Source organism: Amphibalanus amphitrite, unplaced genomic scaffold (genome assembly GCF_019059575.1).
Source record: "Amphibalanus amphitrite isolate SeventyFive unplaced genomic scaffold, NRLGWU_Aamphi_draft 000393F_arrow, whole genome shotgun sequence".
Classification (NCBI taxonomy): domain Eukaryota; kingdom Metazoa; phylum Arthropoda; class Thecostraca; order Balanomorpha; family Balanidae; genus Amphibalanus; species Amphibalanus amphitrite.
The window spans coordinates 95778-123618 of record NW_024881887.1 but is presented as its reverse complement, the minus strand read 5'-3'; the positions used below and the strand labels follow the sequence as shown (position 1 = coordinate 123618).

Here is a 27841-nt window from a genome sequence, read left to right as displayed (position 1 = left end):
TGTTTGTTTCTAACCATACCTTGGTATTCATAACTTCTTATGAAAGAAAGTTAACATTTTGAGCACCTATGAGCTATGATCCCAATGGATCTCACGACAAAATTGGGGAGCCAGATCTATGATCCGAGTGGATCTAGCGACAAAATTGAAGGGTCAGATCTATGATCCCAGTAGATCTCTCGACAAAATTGAGGGGTTGGATCTATGATCTGAATGGATCTCGGATCGGGATCCATGGGATCGGATCTCAGATCCATTTTTCCGGATCCAAGTACATGTCTGATAACAACTATAGTGGGCTGACCTGCAAACAGGCGTCGGCAACAATCGCGAATGCGGCGCACATGTGACAATAAGCAAAGGTCATTATAGAGTTACGACGTACGGGAATGAGTTATCAGCTGTCTAATCGTAGACAACACAATGTCGAATTTAAACTGTAAGCCTGTATTGGTATTGTTTCTTTAATTTGGCTGTCGAACATTAATTTATGGTTTGAATGATGATTTTATGTAAAATAATTGATATGAAACAGCCGTCTCTAAAGTTATGACCCCACCTCACCACATGAAAGTGGCAGAAATGACAATGATCAGCTGACGCATTTTTCTTGGCCGAAGTCAGAGCGCGCGGCCCGACGCACCACCACCGCACCACAAGTATGAGCAGAAGCCACCTGCGGTAGACCGCGCCCAAAGCCAGGGCCCCGGTAACGTGAGGTAGCCGAGTCGGGGCAGCGTGCGCTGACCCAAGCCGGGGCCGCGGCTTTGGGCGCGGTCTACCGCATCCCCGGGCAGCCCCGGGCTATCACATGACACCGGGAGGACGCGCGGCCCCGGCTTGGGTCAGCGCACGCTGCCCCGACTCGGCTACCTCACGTTACCGGGGCCCTGGCTTTGGGCGCGGTCTACCGCACCACCTAACAGGCGTGTTCGAAACCGCAGGAGATGATGATGAACGGGTTTATCGAAACTTGATTGGATGAGCCTATCGGTAATAGCGATTTCAGTGTGTGCATTTATTGTTCATAGTGGTGTGAAATGTGGTTGGGGTACGACCGACAACCCGTCGGGGCGAATTTCGCACTGAGGTACTCAAAATTTGAAGAATTTAAGACGTTTCCATGAGTTTTGAAGGTATGGATAAGTTCTAAAAATCCGGTTCTCCTTATCTGGGCCATTAACTCCATACGGTCCAGGAAAGCTGGCACACTACCTTTAAGATTTTAAACTGTTCAGTGATCTAGCCCAAACATGTACCGCCGCTTCATTTAGTCATACACTTATTTAGTTCACGTCCCAATTATAGATCCGTTCCGGTTCCACACAAGTGTTGCACGCGTATGCCTTATATGCTTTAGCATAAATGACCAACTGAGCTGTTTCTACTTTGTTGAGCTGAGCCTGACTCTGGAATAGCCACACTTGTGTGCACAATTGGCCCGTGAACTAAATAAATGTATAACTAAATAAAGCGGCGTTACATGTTTGGGCTAGATCACTGAACAGTTTAAGATCAAAAGTATGGTGTACAATGTACATATGATCTGTAAGCTTTTTGTCAGCGTGCGACTGTTTAATAGGCCGTACAACTAGCCGCCTTTGTTTTAACATCACGGACGGCACGTATGCCACCCACATGCTGCACACTTGTTTTTATTTGTCCCAACCGCTCTGGAATTTCTCAAACTCCCTGACCGGTCAGTGAGTTTGCAAACTCCCTAGTGAAAGTATATATATATATATAATCATTCGATGCGGATTGACGAGAGGATCACGATGATGCCCTTAGTTTGTTCCTATCTTGACTAGTTCGAAAATTATTCGAGAAAAACTCTCCATATCTAGCGCCGCCACTTTACTTTTTTGACCCCTGTGACGTCATCTTCGACCTGACCTGAAAATGACCTTAGTAAAAATTGTAGACCTTATCCGTGCACATCCCATGCCGTTTACCGCTTGTCGCTATCTTGCTTCGTTCTCGAGATCTCAGGGGGGGGCGGTCATCCGCCCCCCCCCCCCCCGTCGGTTCTAAGTTGGCGCAGACCCCCGTCGGTCGCTTAATGTTGTGGGAGCGGCACCCCTCGGCTCTCAAGTTGGGGGGAACCAAACGCCCCCACTATCCCCACCCCCTGTGTTCCCGGGTCTATGAGGGCATCTCTCTATATAAGATCTCTGTGCTGGCACTCACCGACCACGTCCGAGCCGCCCGGCTCCATGTCCGGGTCGAGCATCGGCGCCGACTGCGAGTGTTCCAGCAGCTCGCCCACCATCGTGTCCGACATGCCCTCGGCCTTGATGCTGACGCTGATGTTGACCGTCTTGTCGGCCGGCTGGGCGGCCGGCTCGGGGCGCCGTTCGGCCGACGGCGAGACCGCCACGGCCGCGGCGTCGGCGGCCGGCGGCGACTGGGAGCGGGCCGGCACCGGCTCGGCGCGCCGCCGCTTGGGGGCCGGCGGCTCCGAGTCGGCCGGCCTCGAGCGGGCCGGCGTCTGACGACACGTCCCAGGCCAGGTCACCATCTCACACAGAGCGGCACAGTCACAGGACAGCTCAGCAGCCCCAGTCTCGTGTGTCCTGTTCTCAATGGACATGCGCCCACAATACAGGAATATCACCTGACCACTAGCCAGCCTCGCAGCCCTGATTAGCCCGCACATCCCATCCTACATAGCCAGTCAAATCCCCAATGGTATGGTGCAATTGTAAAACATCACAGATTCTGTTTAAATTTTATCCGTTAACCTTCCAGGCGGTGGGCGGGGGGCATTCCCCCCCCCCTTAGTTTTTTTTCGATATATCTCCAGAACCGCTGCGCCGATCGTCACGAAACTTTCAGTACCCTCCCGGGAATAGCTTTTACACATAATGACCAAAAATGTTTCCAAAGGCTATGATAGGTTGGCCACTAATGACGTCGGAGTGACGTTTCGACAAAAAAAAGGTTTCGCGGGAAAAGCTGTCAGGCCTACAGCTTTAGAGAAAGAAAAAAATATTTTTGACATAAAAAGTGTAGAATTAACAGGGCTGCAAAGCTACTGTCTCGAATTTTTGAAATGTTTGGATTTTGACCCCAAAAAAACAAAAAGCAATTTTTTTTTTAATATAATAGGCAAAAAATCCAACAGTATTTTTTTATTTCGAGAAAACCGGAATCTATGTGATTGTCCCTACCGCCTTCTATCCACATGCTAAATTTGAGATCGATACATCTTTTTTGGCCAAGTTATAGCGGAATAAAACTGTTCAAAATTGATGTCAAATTTAAAAACTCAATTTTTAGCAATTCTAGACCACATAGCGCAAAACAAAGACCACCATTAGACTCGCCGTGACGAGCTGCATCGAATCAATACCCATTTTATGCAAAACTATCAACATTGAAATCTGACCTTTTTGGACCTGACATTGACCTGACCTCCACCACAAAGTGACCTAAACCGTACCTGATGGTCTTATAACCAGCACCATTGATCTGGAAATTAAAAATTGGCCATAAAACATACATCGTACAACCCTAGTAAAGTTGGGTTCACGTGCTGACTCTTGGTGACCTGACCTGTGACCTGACCTGGTATTATCAGTGACCTCCAATAGCAAAACATGTACCTACTACGCAACTTACAACTTACGTCCTATCGCTGATTTTCGACAAAATGCGTTTTACTCGATGTTATAGCGCATTCCTAGAAGACCCGTGAACGGCGAAACATTTTATCTTTGACCGGACCTGTGACCCCGAGGTCAATGAAATTGGACTCGACAAATTTGACAGGGCTATCGAACACCGTTTGAATTTTAGGGATCCGTATAGTAGTTTCGGAAATACGAGGGAGGGGGACAAAAATACCGGGCTTCTCAAAAAAGTTAGACAGATTTCTTTTGCAAATAGAGGACCCCTAACAATAACAATAACAAATAACGGATTTCAGTACCTTGATCGTCACCTCACTTGAAGATTTGGCGATCACTAGCTTGCTAGGTAGGTACGAGATTGTTGTACTATGAAAACAAGATGTAAGATAAGACACAATATATTATCTAATTTCTAAGCATTTTCACTACTGCCTCAGCCTCAGGTCTGAGGTCAGGTGCCTTTTCTAAGCTTGTACAAAGTTCTTCTGTTTATTTGAAAAGCATTTGTATAATTTTAGGAACAATACTCTGTAGCGTAGCTGTAGCTGAGGGTGTGGCAGAAGGATTGAAGAGTCTGCCAAAGCTGTTGAAACAATGGAAATGTGGGTGGCATTTTTTTTTTTAAATTGTCATTATTCATTTGTAAAAATTTCTTTTACATTTTTTGCATCACATAGACTAGAACTACACTAATTTATACTTTTTTCAAAGCTCTTCATATGTAAAAATGCATTGTGTAAAAATAATGGCCAAAATTTTGGGTCAATTTTTTTTTAATCGAATCAAAAAAAGAATCGTTCGATAACTTTTTGGCTGAATCAAACGTGAATCGATCCTTTTTGGTTTTTTGATTCTTTGAATCGAAAGGAATCGATTCACCAAATTTTTGGAAGGAATCGAACGGTGATTGAATTGGAAAAAATTTCAAATGAATCAATGATTGAATCGATCCAAAAAAAGGTGAATAAAAAACCAGTCTGCCATAGATACATTTTCGGAATCAGCACATCGAGGAGGTCGTGTACACCAATTTTCAGCTAAATCAATGGGCCCCGTTTCCCGTAAAAAAAATGTTATTTCACGTTAACTCGTTAACGGTGCAAAATACTACCCAAAAGAGGTACATTTTCGGAATCAGCGCATCAAAGACCCTGTGTACCAATTTTAGCCAAATCGAAAGACGCCGCTTTTTTCCGTTAAACTGTTATTTGGCCGTTAACCCGCGCATGAGTGGGGGGGAGGGGGGTTCTATAGAGCCGCCTACCCCTCCCGTTTTTCGGCAATATCTTCTAAACCGTTTGACAGATCAACACGAAACTTGCGGTACCTTCAGCGGCATCAATTTGGCACCTTGTGTTACAATTTCAACTATCTAGCTACCATACTTTTGCCGAAAATGACGTCAGAGTGACATCAAGTCGGCCGATTTTGATGCAAAATATTGAATTACGGCAAACTTTTTTTCGAAACTTTTCGAAATTTTGAGAATTTTCAAAAATATTACAGAAAAAAAACTTGATATTTCAAAAAGTTTGTTATGTAGCAAAAACCGGAATATACAGGGTGTCCAGAAAAAAAAGATACTACGGAAATTAAGTCGCATTCATTAACGCACGTGCCGATTTCGTTCCAACTTCATGTGCTTATAGAGCAAGATTTGGCAAAACTCATGAGCACTGTAATTCGTCGTTGGAAAGTTGTCTGCCTGCCCGCCGAGATGGCCAACATGACCAACAGTCACCTGCAGACCGTGCTAGTGCTGGAGCTGATCCGCCGTAAGGCCGCTCTCATTGAGTATCTGCTTTGAGGAGCTGCCGTGACTAACCAAAGAGTTAACATGCCATGTGGCACCTGCTGTCTGTTTTGCCATATTTTTGCGAATACAAGCATGTGACATTTTAAAATGTAAGGTATTCATTTTCGAAATTACAGCAAAAAATAATAGTATCCGTTTTTTCTGGACACCCTGTATGTGATAGAACACACACAGATAAACTACTCTAGCAAGTTTCAGCCCAATATCTTCAAAAATAGCCAAGTTATTTGCATTATTGTCAAAATTTTACAATTATATATTTTTTCAAAACCATTTTTCATGACGTTTTTAACATCATACAGCAATATAACTGGCACCATCGTGTTCCTGAGCTCAAACTGCATCTGATAGGCACCTTTTTGTTGAAAAATTTCATTTTCAAAATTTGACCCTTTCTGACCTGAAAGTAACCTGACCTCCAGCAAAATCAGCTGAAAATGACTTCAAATGACACAGACGACATTGTTTTCGAAATCTACGAGTAAAATGGGCCATAAAACATGCGTCACGTGACCGATACATGATATACAATTTTCGTGACCTAGGATGACCTGGCCTTGACCTGAAAATTTGGAAGTAAATGTTCTGTACCCTCAGTGTATCTAAGGCATATATCAAGGAGTGCGTAAACCAAAACTGAGCCTGATCGGACTTGTCAGCCGGCGGTCAGAGCCTAAATTGTGAACAAGCAAAAATGCTGATAATTTTTACTTTGGCCTGAACTGTGACGTCATCGGTGACCTCGAGGTCAATGAAAATGGGTTTCACTCCGCAGTTTTTCCAGGGCTATCAGACGCCGTTTGAATTTTGACGATCGGCCTCGTAGTCTCGGAGATAGGAGGGGGCTCTGGAGAGCCCCCCCCCTCACTCACTCGCGTTATGGAAAATACCCCAGTCATGCGCGGGTTAACTCGTTAACGGTGCAAAATACCACCCTAAAGAGGCATATTTTCAGCATTAGCGCATCGAATACAGGGTGTCTCAAAAGTTCGTTGACACATTTCCCATGCCCATAAAGCATATAAGAACCGGCCAAAAATCTAAGGTTTTGGTGACTGTGTGCACACTAGACAAATATGCATGCTTTGACAACTGATTCGGGAGGTTGGAAATCAAACCCTTTGCTGTATCTCCAAAAATATTTGCCCATACCAATTTTCGTCGCTCCGTCAGCTGCCGGAGGCTGATAAAAGGTTACCAGCTTTCAAGCTCTTGTAAGGGAATCCCCTGCAGTTTCTGCGTCGGATTTAGGTTTGACGAGCTCCCCGGCAACATCCGCTTCTCCCTGAAAGCCGACAGCTTGCATCGACACCATCCGTGAGTATTTTGTAGGTCTTCTCTGGCGCTAACTCCTTCATGAATGACTGGCGCCGACCTCCCAAACACCATTTTCCTTTTCAAAACAACCCCATTCCTGAACAAATGGGAAGTGCCAGGGGAACATTTTTCGCAGCATATCGTAGAAGAATGTGTCGGCCATCTGTTTCTTAGACACATTGTGCAAATTTTGCAAATCCCAAACGCTCGTCATTCCCCATGCCAAGACCTTCGCTGGGTTGCGGAGTGTTTTCCTCAGGAGAGGTTCTGCTTTGTAAACGGCCAAAACCTGTCCATCGTGTGGTTTTGTCGGGATTTTGTGTCTAAAAGAAAGCTATTCGCTCCAGATCTGCCTCTTGAAACTTCGTAAGATAAAACTTTACATTAATTGACACTTTTGGAGGGTCAGTTGTCCTTGGTATTGATGATTTTCGTGTTATTTTCCCCAAAATTTTAGCGTTATAGATATTATTAACAATTTCAAATGATACTTTGTCTTTATTTTACGATGACCTGCAATTTTTGAAACTGGGTAACCTCTGTCTGTGAGCTTCTTGTCAGTTTTCAATAGTTATGCTTTCATTTTCAGCTGCTTTCCGGAGCACGAGTCTGCTGCCGTACGAGGGTCGTTCAAAACGCTGTTAGTCTCGCATGGTTTTGTCCTTCAAAAATGTTAGCCACCGTTTTTATTAGATGATCATCATGTTGTACTCATCCTCGCCGACACTTTGCCATGTGTCATTTCCGACTTAACCATTCCCATTACTCCTGAAACAGAGAGTTTCTCAGCCGACCCGATTTTGCGACCTCCATTTTCATGCTTGACCCATGGTCAGAGATGAACCCTTTTTGTGGGCTCATGAAGGGTCGAATGCGTTTGAAAACAATGAGACTGCTTGAGGAAGGTTGTTACCAATGCCCATGCAAAATTTCGACTGTTAATTTATTGTTGATTCTGAATTATTGACAAAAAAGCATGGCTGGTACCTGTCAACGAACTTTTGAGACACCCTGTATGCCCTGTATACCAATTTCAGCCAAACGAAAGACCCCACCATTTCCCGTTAAAATGTTGTTTGGCCGTTAAGTCGTTAACGGTGCAAAATACCACCCCAAAGAGGTACATTTTCGGAATCAGCGCATCAAAGAGGCCATGTATACCAATTTAGAGCTAAATTGAGACTCCCCGAAATATGCTGAGCTGTGAGTGTGCTATTCGTTGCTGCTGAGCTGACAGACGGCTCACGCCGCTGCTGCTCAGACAGCCCGCGTCTGCGACAGCCGCGCTGATTTTCGCTGACCTTTGCGGCGTTCCTTTTGGTCTCGTCGTCTGCCAGTCCCTGGATGGAGAACGTCTCGGCCACCTGCAGGAAGGCGCCCAGCTGCGACTGGCGCACGTTCACCTGGCCCTGATAGATGAACTCGAGGATCGCCTGCATGACGTCATAGTCGACGGTGGGCAGCACGATGACGGGGTGCTGCTGCGGCGGGATGGCCTGCCGGGGGCGCCGTCACCGCCGGTCAGAGGCACCGACCTATGCACAATCCGCCGAGACGCGCGAAACGTTTCAGTCACATGTATAGGGGAGAGTGGGGTAATTTGGCCGGTGGTGTAAATTGGCCGCCCCCACCTGTACGAAAGCTGATAAAAGTGAATGAAATAACTTTAGTCTCTATTCATTTGTCATCGGCAGAACTAACTCAAGAACAAATGTCAAAACTTTCCCCCTCTTAGTTTTATTCAAAATTAATAAAACGTGAATTTCGTTAGAAAATGGTAACTTTCACTTCCGCTTAAAAATTTGTATAACATGTAGTATTTGGGCTGTAAACGAATTCCAACATTATAGCGCCATTCTTGAGCGTGTTCAGCGATTCCAAGAGCAATTTCATCTAGTTCTGTACAGCCATGACGACTTTATAGACAAAAAAAAATCAGAATGGCAATGTGGGGTTATTTGGCCGGGACTAGCGGGGCAACTTGGCCGGTGCGCTCAGAGTCACTATGCTGGGACGGCCGAGTTGTCATGGTCAATTATACCATAAAGGACATAATTCATGACCAACTTTGACTACCTTGATGCCATATTTCCTATTGGACAGCTGTAAGGGCATGTGACGTCATCAAAGTTTACCTAACGCTTTTTTGCTAATAAATACTTACAGAAAAAAGATACAGCCGCGCAAATGGTCTCATTGTGTTCAGCTCGTCAAGGCGCATCGAATGATATACATGATGACCTTGAACTCACGCAACCTTGAGGTCAAGCGACCTGAGGTAACGTGACCTGAAGCAAACCTTTGACCTTGACCTCTAGAGGTCAACACATACATGTTTCGATGCGGAATGACGAGAGAATTACGATGGTACTTTTAGTTTTGGCCTAGCTTGATTACTTCAAAAGCTATTCGTAAAAAAACTGTCATCGCATCTAGAGCCGCTATTTTGACTATTTTCGACCCCTGTGACGGCTGAGTCAACCTCCAAAATGCTTCAAATGCGTCGTAGGACACGCGTCATTGCTGAATGTGAAGCTGACTCGCCTATAACAAAAATCATGGCCTCAAACTAACACCGGCCAAATTGCCCCACACCCCCGGCCAAATAACCCTGCTAGTGGGGCAATTTGGCCGCTTTGCAGACCTTTGTAATACGTCACAATTTCAATATAAGTAGTTACTCTATCATTTCAAGTTTACTGTCCACGAAAGCAAAATGTATGCCACACCTGTCAGCGTTGAGAAAATGCAGAAATGTGTTGTCGATTTTTAGTTGCATCGTTTTCTAAAAAAAGCGGCCAAATTACCCCACTCTCCCCTACCTGAGGTCATCTAGAGGTCATGACAATTTTTGAGGAAATTTTCCCGAATGTGTAAAGATTAGAGATGTGTGCTCTATGTATTTTAACGTGTTTGTATTGTACTACCTTGATTTACATCTGGGTGGTGTTTGCAAGATGCAAGAACGCTAAGGTCGGATCAACTTAGATCAACAAAGGTCAAACTACGCTTTTGCTAATAACTTGGCACACAATGAAGCTACAGCTTCACAAATGGCGTCATTGTCTTCCTTGTGATCAGGCGATTCGAATGATATGCGATATGATGCATTTTGATTAACTTAAACTTAATTAGTTACTTGACATTCACTTAACCCGGCAGTTGCTGAGGTATTTCGCCACCCGCCGTTTGCTGGGGGGGGGGGGGCGTTAAACGCCCCCAGCCGATAACTCGAGAACCAATAGGCGCAGCGAAGCGCACGAGGCGGCAAACGAAAGAACGCGACGAGACGCTTCAGATGAGTACTTTAAAGTTGAATTTTGAGGTCACAGGTCGGGTCAAGGTCAGGTCAAACACCTGAAATCGGGCTTTCAGTAGCATGAACTTCCGGACTTCGGGACTTCGCAATGGGCGCCCGTCGTCATAAACTCTGTCAAAACGGTGCACAATCCTTCATATAAGGCCTACAAGAGTGTCAGATCCATGTAGGGGTCAGTCAAGCATAGGTCAGGGTCAAGGTCAGGTCAACCGGGTAGGCACATATCCCCGAAAATCAAAACTGATATTGGCAGCAGCCTGTGACACATGTTTTATGGGTAATTTTGGGTGTAGAACACGCTGGTCACATTCATTTTATCATGTGTGTACGTGTTTGGTTCAAAAAGTTCAACTTAAGAAATGCATGTATCATGGTCGTGAAGTAGTCACGAGAAATTGCCAAGATTGAGTTCAAGATTTTGGACAATGTGGAACGATCATCAAAAATTGAAGATGGCCATTTGATTGTTCATGGTATTGAAAGTCTAATGGCGTTTACGGCATGTCTGTATGTCTATTCTGTGATTTTATATGATTTTTTTAACATATGCTGTTTTTGGTCGTCAACTCAGAAATCATGACGTCACTAAAACCTCGATATCTAAAAAAAATTCCGACCGATTTTTTGGAAACTTTGTCACAATATACTTCAATGAATTGCCTACAGGTAGCCAAATTTTCTGCGGCGCGCCGTTTTTATACTATAGCGCGGCGAAAAAAAGTGGGGCGTTTAACGCCCCCCCCCCCCCCAGCAACTCGCAGGTTAATTTTTAAGAAAATTTTAAGTTTACTTAAATTGGTAACAAAGTACACCATTTGAAGCGCACGCACGTGCTGAGTTCACTGGTGCTTTTATTTTCGCTCTATCTTTACCGGGTAAAAAGTTATACGTGAAAAAAAAACTTTGACATGATGCATGTTGATGCATGAGTGTATGCATGTTTCCTGGATGCGAGAAAAGCTTTTGACCGTGTTTCGTACTCAAAGCTGTTTGGTATTTTGACCGACCGTGGCGTGCCTTCACAATACCTCAAACTGTTGCTGTACTGACTGGTACAGGATGCAGACATTGGGTGTTAAATGGGACGGTCTTATCTCCGAAAAATTTCATGCTGGCAATGGCGTTAGGCAGGGGGGCATCCTCTCTCCGTTGTTATTTAGTGTGTACGTTGACGCCATTCTGTGTAAAGTGCGAGAAATGAGTGTTGGTTGTCGCGTAGGTGCATGTGCAACGAACATTTTGGCATACGCTGATGACATTGTGCTTCTGGCCCCCACGAGGGAAGCGTTGCAGACAATTGTAAATGAGTGCAATAGGCAAGCTCATCTTCTCGACGTTGAATTTAACCCCCTTAAATCTGTGTGTATGCAATTTCTCCCTCGAAAACCGTACTCGGCCACTCATCTGGTTAATTCCAGACCTCCTTCGTTGCTACTTTCTGGCCAGCAGTTAAGATGGGTGACGTCTTTTAAGTACCTGGGTCATGTAATTCGTGATGATCTGCGCGACATCGATGACATGCGCCGTGTTAAGAGAGCGCTTTATACCAATGTAAACATGCTATCAGCAGCTATTGGCTTTGCCGACAAAAGTGTACTGACGAAGCTCTTCAAATCGTACTGCAGTTGCACCAACCTGTATGGATGTGAGCTCTGGAATGTGTATCGTGACCAGCGAACGTTTCGAGAGTTGTGTATAGCATACCACAGTTGTCTCAAGAAGCTTGTCAAAGTCCCTCGGTGGAGTAAGAATCATGATCTGTGTCACGATCTTCACATGCTGACCTGCCCAATGCAAATCACCTATCGCCAGTTAGTCTTTTGGCTTCGACTCTCACAGACCTCCAACACACTGATTGTGGCCTTGCTAGCCAGTTCCATCGGGAGCAACGGCTTGTCTGCCCGTATGCATACAAAACATCGCCATAAGTACGACTTGCTGAATCTCAACGTATATGCCACTTCGTCGCCAGATCTATTCAATGTTTTTGTTGCACACATAGAAAGATTCGTTATGGAACGACGCAACCGTGTCTTATGACCATGGTGCATCTCTCTGAGGAAAGAGCACCTGGTTTGTGCATTGGTTGTTTGGTGGTGTGTCTGTGTGTGTTTGTTTTAGTGTATGGACTATATGTACCACTTATGGTATGAAATAAACATGTATTATTAAGCAAAATTTTTGCACTTATGCCCCCCCCCCCCAAATAATGGCTTAGAGTCATCAAATTTTCACGGGGGCGCGATCTCCTATGGGCCCACATACCCTGCAAATTTGGTGTTTCTAAGTGCCATAGGAGCCAATCGCCAGGGGGGTCGTACCACCACCAACCCCCCCCCCCCTCGCCGTCCGTGTTATGGAAAAGGCCCTCACGGCGAGGGTTAGAGCGGGTTAGAGCGGCAAACGCGGTGGTGGAATAATGGTGATCTAAGCTTCAAATGGGAAAAAGCATGAAAAATAGCTGGTCCAGACATCCTTTGGAACCTAAAATATGCAACGAATGGCGAATTTACACTACCGTAAAAACGGGGTGTTAAGGGACAGGTTTCAGGTGTTTTGTTATATACCGTAAACGGGGGTGACTTTGCCATGTTTTCAACTTTAGACGCTTGTATTCTTTACACTTCTTAACTTGTTGGGATGACTCTATGTTCAAAACACGGATGAAGATTAGCTCTTTTGGTTTTGCTATTATCGTATTTATATCTTGCCTAAAAATATAAATTTTGTAAGAAAATGAGTCGTGGCAAAGTTAAACTGAAAAAGGGGTGACTTTGCCACTATGTCAAAAAAATGTTTTTTAACGCTTGCAAATAATTTTTAAGCATTTTTGTTCCATTGTATGGGGGAGGGCAACCATCTTTAATTGTTTAATAGGGAAAAAATGCAGCAATTCAAAGTTTTTTGCTCTTAAATGATGTACAAAAAAAGGAGAGATACATTACTTTTATAATACATTATATTTGTTGAAAATTATTGACATTGATAGTAAATAGAAACTGAAAAATGGTTCAGAATAGATAAATAAGCAAAAATATGATTGTATCGGTACTCTAGGACCGTGCCACATGCCTCCAGCGGCATTGAGAGGAACAGAAAGAAGACGTTCTTGCGGCAACTTACCGGCACCCTTATTATCAGCGTTTTGATCTATAAAATGATACCGATTTCTTCAGCTAGTCTTATTGGCAAACTCAGGAGTTGTAGATGATCATGACTGTGCTGAAAAGTTGGGCCCAGCTTCGTCCATTTTTTGAGTTTGGTAATTTTTGCCTTTCTATACTCCCACTGTGCATTCCGGTGTTAATTTTAAACGTATAAACTCTCACTTTTTTAAAAACCAGTTTGGAGGTCAAAATGATGCTACATTAAAAAATTATTTTGAATTGCATCGGAAAGTATTCAACTTTTGCATAAATAACATGGTGGCAAAGTCACCCCATGTGGCCTGCTATTCACTTGGAAAAATCGCCACCAAAAATTTAAGCTAAATGAAGTGACAAATGTCAGTTTTGTTGGATATACTAACTTAAAAGCCTTGTCATGATCAACCATACCAAGCTTCAGCATCGCAGGTGGTCTAAGACATGGTTAGATAATAAAAAGTTTGGAACTCTTCAAATTTGACCATTTCAATGACTCCAATAAAATGGAGCCCAGTTAGGTATTTAGTGGTAACTTACCTATCAGTGCTAGTTATATTGGGAGGCCCATCAACTACCTTTCATTTGTGCATAAAACATTACTACATTCCTCGTAAAGTATCATGGGAGATCTCCCTAAAACATTTTTCGAGAAGCATGGCAAAGTCACCCGGCGAGGCAAAGTCACCCCCGTTTACGGTAACTCAAGAAGGGTGGTTGGAGATAGTAGCATCAAATTGTAAGCATTGTATGTGGTGTGATACCGGGGTCGTGGTATCCCGTCCCCGGCGCCTATGTCAGAGACTGTACCTGGTCCGGGCTGTACCGGGCCTCACTGGCAGAGGCGGGACGACAGGGAGGGGACCGAAGGAGCGAGTGGGCTCTCGCGCGGTGTGACTGGGGGTGTGCGGTGGCCCGTTTCTTGCGATCGGACCAATACATTTTATGTGGAATTTGATGCTTTACATGCATGCTACATTTAAGTTTTAAAAATATATACCTGCACATTATTTTTTTTTTATTTTTCATCACTGTCCCTTAGCACCCCAAAGTAGGGTGTAAGTCCCGCGCCGGGCCGGTGCTCTGAGATTCCGCGCCGGGCCGGGGGGGTGTCTGAACCCCCCCCCCCCCCCCCTTCTAACTCGGCTCCTGGGCCACGTAGCGACACGCGGTAAGCGGCAATCGAAAGAACGTCCAAAATAAGGAAGAAAACACTCAGTCATTTTTTGGGTCAGGTCAAAGGTCAGGTCACCAGAGGTCACCAAAGGTAAAAGGTTGACTATTTCAACATTTTGGAAACTGCCAACGGCTATCTCGGGAACCGATAGAGCTGCAGCGCCGCGAAAAAGCGCATTCGATAGCCCTTTTACAGACCTTTCTGAGTAATGGTCTCAGATTTGACCTCAGGTCAACGGTTTAGCCTCCAGAGGTCAAAAACTCCAAAAATAGCCGTTTTTACGAAAAGTGTTTTTTCGGCAATAACTTTTGACTCAAAAGAGCCATGACATTACTTTTGCCAGCATCGTGTTTCTCTCGCCGAGACGCGTCGAATGAACTATAATTTGACCTTAAAAGGTCAACTAGAAAATTTGACCTCAGGTCAAGGTCATGACCTGACCGGAAAAGGTCATGTTGCATATCAGTCGATCCGCAACGTCGAGCCGAACACACCTAAGGCATTTTCAGCGCTCTAGCACGCCTCTATCAGAAGTTATTAGCGAAAAACTGCTAGATTCTGTTCGTGACCTGAGATGACCACGGGGACATTACAAGGGGTCACAGTTGCCATTTTCCTGTTCAGTGTGTCAATTTTACCTACATCTCGATGTTTGAGAGTGTCTAGAATAGCGTTCGTGCAAAACAGACGCTTTTCAATTTCCTCCCATTGACTTATAATGGTGAGGCCGCAAAATTGACCTGACCTTAGGTCACCGACATCGAAATTCCGAGATATACATTTTATAGATGATGTTGCTCTTATCAATCGCTGAAAGTGTCAAGGCAATCGTTCAGTCGGTGTAGCTATGACGAGTATTCTTATTTTTTCTGAGGTGAGGTCACTTGGCGTGACCTGGTGACCTGACCTAAGGCGACCTGGGTCTGAAATTTTCACAACATGTGCGGAATAGATGCACGAACAGGTGTGCCAAAAACGGCGGCGCTCCGCGCCGCCGTTTTTGAGCTATCTGCGAAAAACCACAAGGGGGGGTTCAAACACCCCCCGGCCCGGCGCGGGTTAAGGGACACCTATATTATTCGAAGAAATGGTCATTAAATGCCCACAATTGGGGTGTGAAAGGCCATTCAATTTATCTATTGAAATGTTTTGCATATTCTGTCACAAAACAAGTCAGGTTCATTCACCACTAATGGCCTTTTTAGCCAATAGGGTAGACCGGGGCAAGTCGCCCCGCCGAGGTAAAACGCCTCACCGATGTTTCTCGGAACTGGCAAGGTTCTGGAGAAACATCATCTCTTCTATAAAACGTGCACTATATGATCATTATATGAGCAGACTGGAAAGAAATTGTGATGACTCTTTAGGGAGATATAGCCAAAAATGTGTTTTTGGAGTGATTTTTATGTTTTGTTGTCAGCTTATGCATCATGGCGTTCTTTTATGGTCCACATCAGGTTAACGACTTTTATGTATTTTGAACAACTTTATCTAACACTTATAATGCCGGGTTGGTTCGTGTTAAATTATGCCTTGCTGGAGTGCAAGGCGTTGTTCTCTGACCGAAATATGTGATGGGGTAAAACGCCCCAGTAGGTCGCGGGGCAAAACGCCCCATGGGGCGTTTTACCTCATGTGTTGTTCGAACTACCCACTTCCTAATGTTCGGTAGCTGGCTAACAGTAAGTTTCTATGCATTTATATGTACTTTTCTCAGCAACTGGATGGCAAAGGAGGTATTTTGTTAACATTTCCATTGCAATAATTTATTATTTGGCCTTATGAGGCGGGTGAAAAACCTGCTCATACAAAAGTGTCATAGCTGAACAACTGATAGGATGGAAGGAGCTAACTTCAGTGCCGTGCTTCCCAAGGTCTAACAGACCTCTCATATAAGATTTAAGTCAACTAGCATGTTTAATCTTTAATCTAGAGTATGGGGCTTCTTGCCCCAGGCCGTGGGGCGTTTTGCCCTGGGGTTGGGGCAAAATGCCCCATTTGCAGTTGCTTCACAAATCACTTCCTAGCTAGGAGTCCGATCATAAGTGAATGAATTTGAGGAGTGGAAATTAAAGCAAAATGTCCAAAGCACGCACTGAGCACAAATTTGGCCTTCCAGGTGATGTGGGACAAAAGTTATGTAGCAAAATAAATTATCTGGGGCGTCTTGCCCCAGGCTACCCTAACATGTAATGCAGTTCATGCTTCTGGAAAATGTGCTAATTATAAGGTAAGCAGAACCAAAAAGTACCATTCTGTCATCAACAAAAACCCATTTTGAAGCTAGTCACTTGTCATTATGTTGCCCTCTTTGTTTTGGCCTTTTATGATGACATCGCATTTTTTTATAGAAATTTTGTTCGAATGGATGAATGGGTGGCTATGGGCCCGGGTGCCCCACTAAGCAGTGCTTGTTGCGAATGACACCACGGACCCACCACCCCACCTTGACCGCGCCCGGTTCACCGGTGATAATTTGGATCGAAAGTTTAACGTGCCGCAGTTAGATGGCGGCACGGTCCTCCCGGGTCTAGCGTGGCCCTCTCTCGCCAGTTGCCAGCTGGCTTAATATAGGAACACGGGTCAAACGACGTGGAGCTTCCCGGCCGCGAACTCGCTGCCACCGAGTTAGGAGACGGACGCCTTATCCACTAGGTCACGGGAAGGACCTGGTGGATAAGGTCTACATTTAACTACATCAGTTTGACCCATCATTGTAAAAGCGAGTTAAGTGAGTTTTGAGGTGTTTTGTAATATAACTTAGCCCTATTCCTGGCGGGGGGGCCTCAGGAGCCCCCCCCCCCTGAGGTTTTTTGGTTATTTCTCCCAAACGCTTTGAGCTAGGAAGCTCAAATTTTCTGACTTTTCCTAAAAGGCTTTTACGCAACATTTCTGAAAATTTTGAGTTGATCTGACCTCAGGTCAGGTCACCAGAGGTGGTTTGGTGACCCTACCTCAGAAAAGTTTGCAATCACGCAAGAGCTAGAGTTTTTGACCGATCAATTTCTTCTCTTCAGGCTTTAGTTAGGGTACCAGTATGTGCAATTTGTATATCTCAGAATTTTCATATCTGTGACCTGAGGTCAGGCCAGACTCGTGACCTTTACATTGCAAGCCTATGGGAAAATATTGAAACGCCTCCTGCTTCGTGTAAACGAGTCAAAACCACCCAATTCTTTCAGTATTATGGAAGATTATCTCATCAGTGATGATCCTGGTGCCGCTAATTGACAGGGGCACCGGCAAAGGTCATCTGAGGTCATGTGACGTCATAAATCGTTTTTCTGTCAATAAATCACGACATGATGGTGCTAAAGACTTGTAAGTGGTACCAAACTGCTCGTCTGGTCAAGGCGCGTCGTTTGGTATGCAGCATGACCATACCCCACAACCTCATTGATGAATGACCTGACCTTGACCTCAGGTCAAATTTCAATTTGACCTGTGAAGGTCATCACATACTTATTTCGCATCGCCTCGGCGAGAGCAACAAAAAATGTATTGGTTTCATGTCTCTATGTTTCTTAGTTTAAAAGTTATATAGGTAACTAATTCCAAAACATTTTATCGTTGATGACCTCTGGTGACCTCAATATTGACCTGACCTGAAAATGTTATATGTAAAAGTTGTAGATCTTTAAACGACCTATCAAACGCCGTTCGCCGTTTGTCGCTGCGATGTGTAGTTTTTGAGATCTGAAGGGGGGGCCGAATCGCCCCCCCCCCCCGCCAGTTTCTTGTCCCGGCGGAGCCCGCCAGGAATAGGGTTAAGAGGTGTTAGAGATAAAAGCATGAACTTGCCAGCATTTTAGGTGGAATTTGTTTTTTTCCATGCCCACTGAAAAAAAACTTTATGAAATTATATTTAGATATTTTTTCTTCCCTGTCCCTTAGCACCCCACATCCACCTCAAAATAAGCATGTGTCCCGAAAAGAGGAAGAGGATGGTGAATGAATGGGTGGATTTGTATAGGTTTTTCAGGAAACATGTGCAATACATGTGTCAATACACCTATGCATTCATTTTCCCTGTACACCTACTAGTTTATGTGGTGTTTTGTATTTCGAGTACATTGTCCTGTCAAAAATGGACCTCTTATTTACTTTAATGGAACAGTTAAACCATACTGCTTCTTCCAACATTCGTATTGACGTAGAAGGGGCAGATTCGTACAGCTTACGGTATTCAAGCAGCATGCCAACATAATATTCATTCATTCCAAATTTCAGAAGATCCTCTTTAGCATATCTACTCCTCAAAAGATCTTCAACATTATATCGACACCTTTTTTTAAACCCCACATCTGTTCTCCGGTGAATTTCCGGGAAGCACGAAAGATCTCTTTTTAGAAGTGTCCAATCGTCCGATCCTGATCAAATTTGTGTGTTCGTAAGCTTGCTCTGGCATTGCTTGATCTGCCAAGACAGACAAACTTGAAAAAAAATCGAGTGACTGTACCTTTTTTGAAGGTTTCTAAACAACTTGTCTGAACTTCACGGGAGAACAAATGTGGGGTTTAAAAAAAAGGTGTCGATATGGGTGGCACCTCGCCTTAAGCAGATGTGCCCACCTTGCATTGCCTTTTATCAAGCGTCTAATCCAGCTAATCTGCAAGCTTGCACACAAAGCCTGAACGTTAGGTGCGCCTAGTCCACCTTCGGCAACACCTTGACACAAAACTTTCATTTTAACTTTTGGTGGGCGACCACGCCACACGAACTTCATGATTAATGGTTGAATAGACTTGAGGTCCGTTTCAGGAATACTCAAACAGAAGATAATATATATATATATATATATATATATATATATATATATATATATATATATATATATATATATATATATATCAATTTAGAAATCAACAAGGTTTTGCACACTGTAATTTTTTGTTTCAAGCTTAGATCCCTTTGAGACCATCTATTCATTGTGCTTTGGATTCGGTTGAATATGGGATCAAGATTCTGTCTGACACAGCATTCAGAACTGCTAAACCATATTCCTAAAAATTTTACTTTGTCTGTCGACGGCATACCACAAATGCTTTCCCTTTTATGACGTTCCTTTCGTAGCCACATCAATTTAGACTTAGGTACTAACATTTAGTTCGAGTCCAGACACATCCCCGAATTCTTTTAGTTGCTCAACTAACACTTCTACAGAATTTTTATCCTCGATGAAGACCGTAGCATCGTCTGCGTATTGCGATATTTAACCCTCGCCCATGTAGGGGGGGGGGTTGGTGCAACCCCCCCCCCCTGAGGCTTTTCGGAAATAGTGCAAAAACGGCGGCGCGCAGCGCCGCCAAATTTTGGGTACCTTATGGGGCAAACCTTGCGCATCTTTTGATAAAAAAAAATTTGACCGGGTCATGTCAGGTCACGGAGTTATGACGTCACAAAGGGAACAGCCTCCGGCCGGATTTTCACAAACTGAGTGCCAACGCCCGAGGTTTCCTGCCGATGGTACGGACATCGGTTGATGGATCGTGATGAAACTTCCCATGCATGTTGGGGCAAGTATTGGCTATCATATGGTATAAGAAACTTGACCGGGTCAGGTCAGGTCACGGAGCTATGACGTCACAAGAGGAACAGCGTCCGGTACTATTTTTGAAAAGCGCCCGAACCACTATTTTGCTAATTCTTGTCACCTCAATGGGAATATGCAGCAATATTAGCTTATATAGGGAGCAAATGGACCTCCCAAATCCAAAAATACAATCAGATTTCAAAAATTTAAATTTTGGTTTTTCGAATTTCTGCCGCCGACTGTGACCTTGCCGACTTCCGGCGCTCCCAACGCGCCATTTTTAGAGCTAGGGAAACGAAATACATACCAAACGATAGAGAATTGATCCAGGAACACGATAGTGAAGGTTTCAAGTCGATATCTCCCACCGTTTTGCCGCAATCGCCGCCGAAAGTTGAAAAAAGTCTATTTTTCCGAAAATTTGACCTTTGACCGGTCAAAAGTAGGTCAAATGTTGACCTAGGACCAACAAATATACCACCAATCGCGAGATCTCGGCGAGAGCAATCCGTTGGTCTTTTCCGCTAAGCTCTACGACGCTCCGTTTTCAAACGCCAAGGGGGGGGGGGTCGCACCAACCCCCCCCCTGCATGGGCGAAGGTGGCAGATCGCCGTTTACGGGCGAGGGTTAAATCTCAAGGTTGTTAAAGGGACACTCCCACCTTAACATTAGTTTTGAGCTGAGATAGCCAAATTGGTGGCCATGGCCTGCAAATACCGGTTTGGGCACTCACAACATCGACAAATGCTTTAATTAGGAGATATGGAATTTCAAACTTGCAGTTTTCGGATTCTAAGGGGCTAGTGCATTGGTATGCCCCCTTAGAATTTGTGACGTCAGCGGAGATCTAACGATTTTTAAATCTTTTACTAAAACGTTTGGTAGCACGCGGTGGTATATGCTGCTTTGCGCGCAACAAATGCCGCACTTTCAAATAAAGTCGCTAGGAACAGCGGAGATCCCAAAAAGTAAACAAAAGTAAAAGTCTAATATCTTGAAAACCGGTGAATATTTTTCGATGAAATTTGGTAGATATTCGTTTTCGCTCTTTCTGAACCGAGCGACATCACTTTCGTGCCAATTCATTAACTTTTTTGAAGGTGGGAGGGTCCCTTTAATAGTTATCCCACGGATAGTTACCATCTGTTTGAGCTTGATGGCAAGGAGCTCTACAGCCAAATTGAAAAGCATGCCAGAGATCGGGCACCCCTGCATGATGCCTCGCTTGGGTTCAAACCATTCTGATGTGTATCCATTGTTGAGGATAGCTAGCTGATTACCGTTGTACGGCAACTTAACCTCAAATTAGGAACTTAATGACTCAAAGTTTTTCCCACGCAACCATAGACCCGGGAACAGGGGGGGGGGGCAGCGGGGGCGCTTGCCCCCCCCAACTTGAGAGCCGAGGGGGCGGCGCCCCCTCAACATTGATGCAACGAGAAAGGATCCTTTCTCCCTTTTCCGCACTTCTTTCCTACTTGTTTCCCTTATACATCTAAACATCAACATACGGCATTTTCCTTGCCATTTGAATGGTTTCTGCTGACACAGTAATATCGATTTGACAACATCTGCTATTGTCAGCCCCGCTTTGGTTTGGGCCTGACCTTGGCCATAAGTTTGGAAGGCCAGATTTTATATTGGACCATTTTGAGTCAACTTGGAGAAATACATAACGTGCACCCTCAGAATCACTGGCGTAGGGCACTCAGAGCCGCCAGTAAGGGGCCTTTAGAGGCACTGGTGTGGGGCCGTCATACAGGTGCCGGTGTGGCCGTGGGCGCTCAGAGGTGCTAATGTGATTCTCTCAGAGGTGCCGGTGAGGGCCCTTACAGGCGTTGCTGTGGGCCCTCATAGACGCTGGTGTGGAGCCGTTACAGACGGGTGTGGGGCCTTTAGAGCTGATGACGCAAACCCTTTACAAGCCGGCAGGGGGTTCTCAGAGAACGGCAAGGAGCCCTTACCCCTCAGGCCGTCAGAAGAAGTCCTGTGGGGTCCTTAGAGACCGGCATGGTACTGTCAGACGCCGGTGGGCGGTGGGGCCCTCAGAGTAACCGGTGTGGGGCCCTCAAAAGTCACCATTGGGTGACCTTTAGCTGCGCAGGTGTTGGGTCCTAAGCCGATATAGGGCTTTAATAGGCACTGGTGTAGGCACTCAGAGTTGGGGGGGGTGAAACCCTCAGAGACACTGGTGTGGGCCCTCATAGGCAAGATTACTTTACTACTCATAGGTGCCGTCTGTGCCGATGAGGGCCCCCACAGTTGCCCTTATGGGGCCCTTAGAAAAGTAAGTGTAGGATCGTCACAGGCGGGAAATGCCCCTAGAACTGGCCCCTCATAGGCCGGTAAGAACTCTCAGAGGCCAGTATATGGGCCTTTGGAGACCACGAGAGGCCCTTAAAAGCCGCAAGAGGCCCTTATGGAGATCTTAGTGTGGCTATTTGGGGGCCTATGAGGTGTTCTAACGAGCCCCATGGGGCCCTTCTGAGTCGAAATATGGCCATCGTTAACCCTCAGCGGTCAAATGGCGCCGCAGGGCCCCTCAGACCCGATGGTCCCCTGGAAGCCGGTGGGGGGTGGGGGTACGTGTCCCCTTGGGCCCCTAGCTACGCCACTGTTTCATATGTATCATGTCAGGCATTTTAGGCTCGCCCCCTCAACTTGAAAATCGTTCCCGGGCCCCTGCACGCAACTGTCCCTTAGCACCCTGCTGTCCCTTAACACCCGATTTTACGGTATTACGTTTTATTTTTCCATAAATTGTACGCATCTTATCCATGTCCTCAGCAATTCACAGAAAATTCATTCAGACTCAGTGTTGTCAAAAAAGAAAAAAATTGAGAAGTTACGGTTTATTTTGCATGGAATACCCATATAACTTTTACTGAATCATCTTAAAAGTCTTCTGCCTAAATGCATGCCTTGAAATGGCATTATCATTGTCATTGTCTTTGGTTTTCTCTCAACTTATTGTCAGTGAATACCAGTTCAAAACCGGAGCTCTGTTTGGTCGCTGTTTTTATATCAGTGTGCTGTCTGTTTTCTCCATATAAGGAAGTTATTGCTGGAGCTTCTTGGCCTCTCATTGGTCTAACGAATAGATGACTTGAGTTCGACCAGTGAGGAGCCAAAAAGTAGCAGCATTCTCACAGCCTGCTGATAAAAAACTGTGACTGAACAGCGCCCTGTTTATACCGGCAACAGGCAAAAAATTGCATTTACCGTCCAAGTTTTTGTTTGCCGTAAAAAACACCGTCTTCCACTCCATGGACTCGGGAGAAGATGGCCTGCTCCCTGCGGACAGCACCCATGCACCAGTCCTATCTGAGGGTGCCCACCCGAGTCGCCAGGACAACTCTCACCCGAAGGATCTCCTTGAAGTGAACTGAGCAGGCTGAGAGGATGACTCTGTGCGCGCGCATCAGCCGGCCAGAGCAGGACAAAGTCACGTCGGTGAAGGACTCATCTCCGCGCAGCGCCTCCAGCGACAGGTGGAAGCTACTGTGGAAGTCATTCCAGCGCAGACAAAACTCCTGCTGCTCACTCATCTTCAACGTTGTCTGAAATTAAACCCAATGTTAATCAATTGGAGACAAAAAACCCTGCTGCTCATCCATCTTCCCAGTTTTATATCACATGAAACATCGGTAAGGTAAAAGTGCCAACCAAAGCTCTGACATGGAGTGCATCATGTATTTAAAATTTAAATTGAGCAAGTCTGCCAACCAGTTCAAGGCCCAGCTGGACAAGCATTAGAGGAAATCAGCCAATCAGCCAGAATCTTAGCCAATAGCAATTCAGCCAAACTTCACAACGATTTCCTCCTGTCGATCCAAGGCCAAGGCAGTATATTACAAGGCTATAGAACTCCTTTTCTCCTAGAATTCTGTGATTTTATCCAAGGCCGTATAAGAGATTCTCTCCTCGACCACCACCGAGTGCTGTTCACGGGCACCTGCGGTAGCTGCGGTAGCTGCGGCTCGGCGGTCAGCCGGGTAATGACGTCACAGAAAGTGGGGATGGGGCGGGTGGTGTGACGTCATACGGCTGCGGCCGGCTGCGGTCGCCTGCGTCTCCTGCGGTCGAAACGATCCGACCGCAGCGGCCGCAGGAACCATTTGTCATGCAAAGTGGCGCGGCAGTTGCGCATTCGTGTAACTTGGGCGGAAAATTGACACGGCCGCCTCAGACGAACGCGTGATGACGTACGCACAAGTGGGCGGGACTTACAGCCTGCGATCTACCGCAGCTGCGTATTTACAAATTGCAACCGAGCTCCGCCGTAGGGTATTTTATTTCCGCCGTAGTATATTTCAGTTGGGGTATTTTCTACCATACATTTGCCTGAGCTTGGGGTAATTACAATTTGTCGGCGACGTTAAAAAATGATGCACCTTTTTTCGCAGTATAGGTTATCGCATGTGCATATTTTTGCCTTTTTGGTTGCGCTTTTTCCTCGCCCGTATAGGGGGAGGCGTTGAGCGGACCCCATCGGTTTTTCGTGAGTAACTCGCGTAAAAACCGTCCGATCGCGACGAAACTTTCAATACCCCCGATTTTATCAATTTTACTCCTACCCTGAAAATTTCATGACCCTGACCCAAATGACCTTTGATTTGTGACCTATTTCTCGAGACCATGTTGGGCCCGAATCGCGATTCGGCGTATGTCGGCTCGCATTAGCCGCGCGTTTGCAGTCTTTACGTGGTTTCAAGCGTTGAAACATGTGATATGATGCTGGTCCCATGCATTAGGGTGGGTGTCACATGAAGGTCAGGTCAGCTCAATGACCTTTGATGACCTCGGTTCACTTTTTCGAGTTTAGCATGTTTCTAGGCTAGTTTTTGGAGCTGATTTCGAATTTAGCAACCATTTGAACATTACAGGGGGTGTAACGAAATTATCCGGACATCTTTCTTCCCGCTGTAATTAAAAAGCAAAACATTGTGGTACTTTTTATTTTGACTGAGCATGTAGCCACCTTTCATAAAAACACAGTGGCGAATGTTTTGGAGCATTTCAGCCAATGGATTCTCCAGCACACTGGTTTTGATGCGGACCAACGCCGTCTCAACCTGTGTCTGCGGTTGGGCGGTGCTTGTGGCGGGCGTCTCTTCAGTCACCTGCTGAACAAGAGCCCACAGGTTTTCGATTGAATTGGGATCGCGACTTTTTCCAAGTCATAAGCGTTAGCCCAGAATGATTGAAGGTTCTATCGGCATCACTTCCCGTTCTTTTAGGGACTTTTAAGTAGCGCGCCGCCCCGCATGAAGACAGCGAATCAGGCATCAGTGCGCGTTCAGAAACCGAGCCCTCCTATACCGTCTGGTTGAGCGCCTCCCACTATTCATTGGCCAGTATGTTTCTCCGGTAATACTTACGTTGATGGCGGTATTATGTGACACTATGTCCTATTGGAGGATCGCTAGGCAGCTGAACATGCTCCAGTTCTGGATATTGTCCGGATGTTTGACGGCGGCGAAGGCCAGCAAGTTCGAGCGGCTGGCCGCCCATACATGGCCGATTTGACGGTTCAAAGGATAATACAGCTCGAACGGCTACCCATCCAACCAGACCACCTCACCCTTATCATTCTTCAACCAGTGGACGCGATCTGGCGTGAGGCGAAAGGTGGTGAACTGGTTGTTTTCCCGTCAGTTTCGTTGTCTTTTTCAGTTTGAAGGGCACTAGAACCAAGTTAAAGGGCGGGTAGCGGTAAACCATGATATGGGATCTCTCATTATCTGACTTGGTAAGAATTCGAGTCAATTTGCGGATTGATTGGTGCCGTTTCCTTGCCGCTATCTTGATGACTCTCCTCACCATTTGACAAAGGGCGGCTTTTGTGGTCGCGACCGGGCTGAGTCTGCCACCGAAGTCCCAGCTTATTACACCTCAGGCAGATGTGCAATTGGCTGCTGCTGATGTCCAGCTGCTGGCAGACCAGCTTCTGGCTCATGCCGCCGTGGATGCCGCCATGCAATTTTACCACGAAAGGAGAGATTGTATCCCTTTCTCGCAACTGCCTTGGACGAAAACTACCATGTGAACCCGTCTGTGAATCGACTCCTACTCAGAGCAACAGTCACATGACAAGGTCAGGTCACTGCTGAGTTGAAAACCGATAGCAGAGGCACGTATTCATCCAATATTCCCACTTCTAACATCAGAAAGGATTAGAAAACTATGCAAACAGATATGGCGAAAAAATAGATGTCCGGAATCGGATAATTTCGTTACACCCTGTACTGAAGTAGTTTTAGTGCCTTCGTAACATGTTACGAAGCTGTCAGAGAAAAAATAGCGTTCTGCCCCTCCAACTTTTGCTTATTTGCAGAACTTCGTTGCTTAGCAAACCACTATGTTGTTCGCATTGAGGAGCTTTGAAATGTCTGTGTAACTCAAAATGTTAATTCTGTAATTAAAAGAATTGATTCAGTGTTGCCCATAATCTAACTTAACAACCGAACATTGCAGGTTTGACAGCTTTTTGCCCCACCAGCACCACCTTCCCTGGAAAAGCTCCACCCTTGCCTATGGGGCAAAACATAAGGGACAAAAACACAAAACAAGACAGATAAAAAACAAAACAAAATGAACTCATTACCTAATGAAGTTCAGTCTGGAGCAAAAACATAGGTAATAGGCATCTATGTCAAATTAGAATGAAAGATTAAAATCAACCTGACCAGGTCTTACGGTCTGACCTGATCCTAACCGCCTTACTTCACCTAACTTAACCCAATTCAACCTAACCTACCACAACACCTGCAGAGGTACCTTCCTGGAAAATGACGCCCAGGGAGGTGTCAAACTTATTGGAATATTACCATGATTGCTTGTCAAAATGTGTGTCATCATGCTCTTGTTTGACAAGTGATGTATAATAAATGTGACATTCAAAAATGGTCTCCTGACTGTTGAGTGATCAGAATATTCAAATAATCAGGGTACAATGCTGTGCATCATAGTGCACACTAATCATGTTGTTTTTGTGTAGGCCCTCTGCGCATTATTGTGTACACTGCCATGTGCACCTTAAGGAAAAAAAGTGACTGGCGGTACATGAAAAGGGTTGTGCAACTGTGAAGTTCATGCCCTTGGTCTTGCTGGAGTCAAATGGCTATAGCTATAGCAGGATCAGTGAGGGTTGTAGACATGCTACATGCACTGTGAATTGAAGATATTGGCACAAAGTTCATCCATAATTACTATGCTTAACACCTAATGTAAGAAGCAACATAAATGCCCAGATGATACAGCTCTCTGGTCAACATCACAGAAATTTATTGACATACTTTGCAGGTACATTTTTACATTCATAGCAAATACTTTTGATTTGATTCAATAACTAGGTGCTAGGTAAGCTTGCATTTTTGTAGGTACAACAATGAACATATATTTAATCATAAAAAACTTTCTCGTGGCATTCATCACATACCTTTTTACCGAACAAGTACCTATCTACCATGCAATGATTCTAAATTTTGTCCGCAATCCACCTATATCTCAACCGAGTAACTGACACATTGAAATTGAAATACCCTAACAAAACCTGGAACTGTACAAAAGAAGAATGCAATGCTACAAGAACTATGAAGTTCTGAAGTTATTCTCACATGCTGGAATGTTGAAACTCTACTTTTATCGTCCATTTCCACGTTTGATTGAGCCATCATATAGAACTGTTTTCGCTCTTCAGTCATAAGCTTTTGCACAAATCTTGAATTTTTACACATCATCTTGAACCATGCTCCAGTCTTTCCAACAAGGTACTATGGAACATCAAAGCAATTTTGATTTGTTACAACAGCTTCAGATCATGATAGGCTTGAAGTTTGTTACACCATTTGCCAGACAAAGCTCTACAAAATGTGTATCAATTCCCAAACCAAGCAAT

The 27841-nt window shown here is 45.0% G+C and overlaps 1 protein-coding gene across 6 annotated transcripts in view; it reads right to left on the bottom strand.

Moving 5' to 3' along the window:
* Positions 1–27575, bottom strand: part of LOC122390364 (broad-complex core protein isoforms 1/2/3/4/5-like) — a 145507-nt gene extending 117932 nt beyond the window's left edge. For 2 of the 6 annotated variants that reach the window (XM_043383255.1, XM_043383251.1), the window contains exons 1-4: positions 23797–23824; positions 23304–23501; positions 8070–8264; positions 2191–2491 (exon numbers count right to left, since the gene is read on the bottom strand). In XM_043383255.1, coding sequence (XP_043239190.1) covers positions 2191–2491; positions 8070–8264; positions 23304–23489 — 682 coding nt within the window. In that variant the 5' untranslated portion in view covers positions 23490–23501; positions 23797–23824. Of the gene's footprint in view, positions 1–2190; positions 2492–8069; positions 8265–23303; positions 23502–23796; positions 23905–27560 lie in introns of those variants that run through there. The other 4 variants (XM_043383252.1, XM_043383254.1, XM_043383256.1 and 1 more) reach the window with 4 other exon arrangements.
* Between the last annotated feature and the right edge of the window lie 266 nt (positions 27576–27841).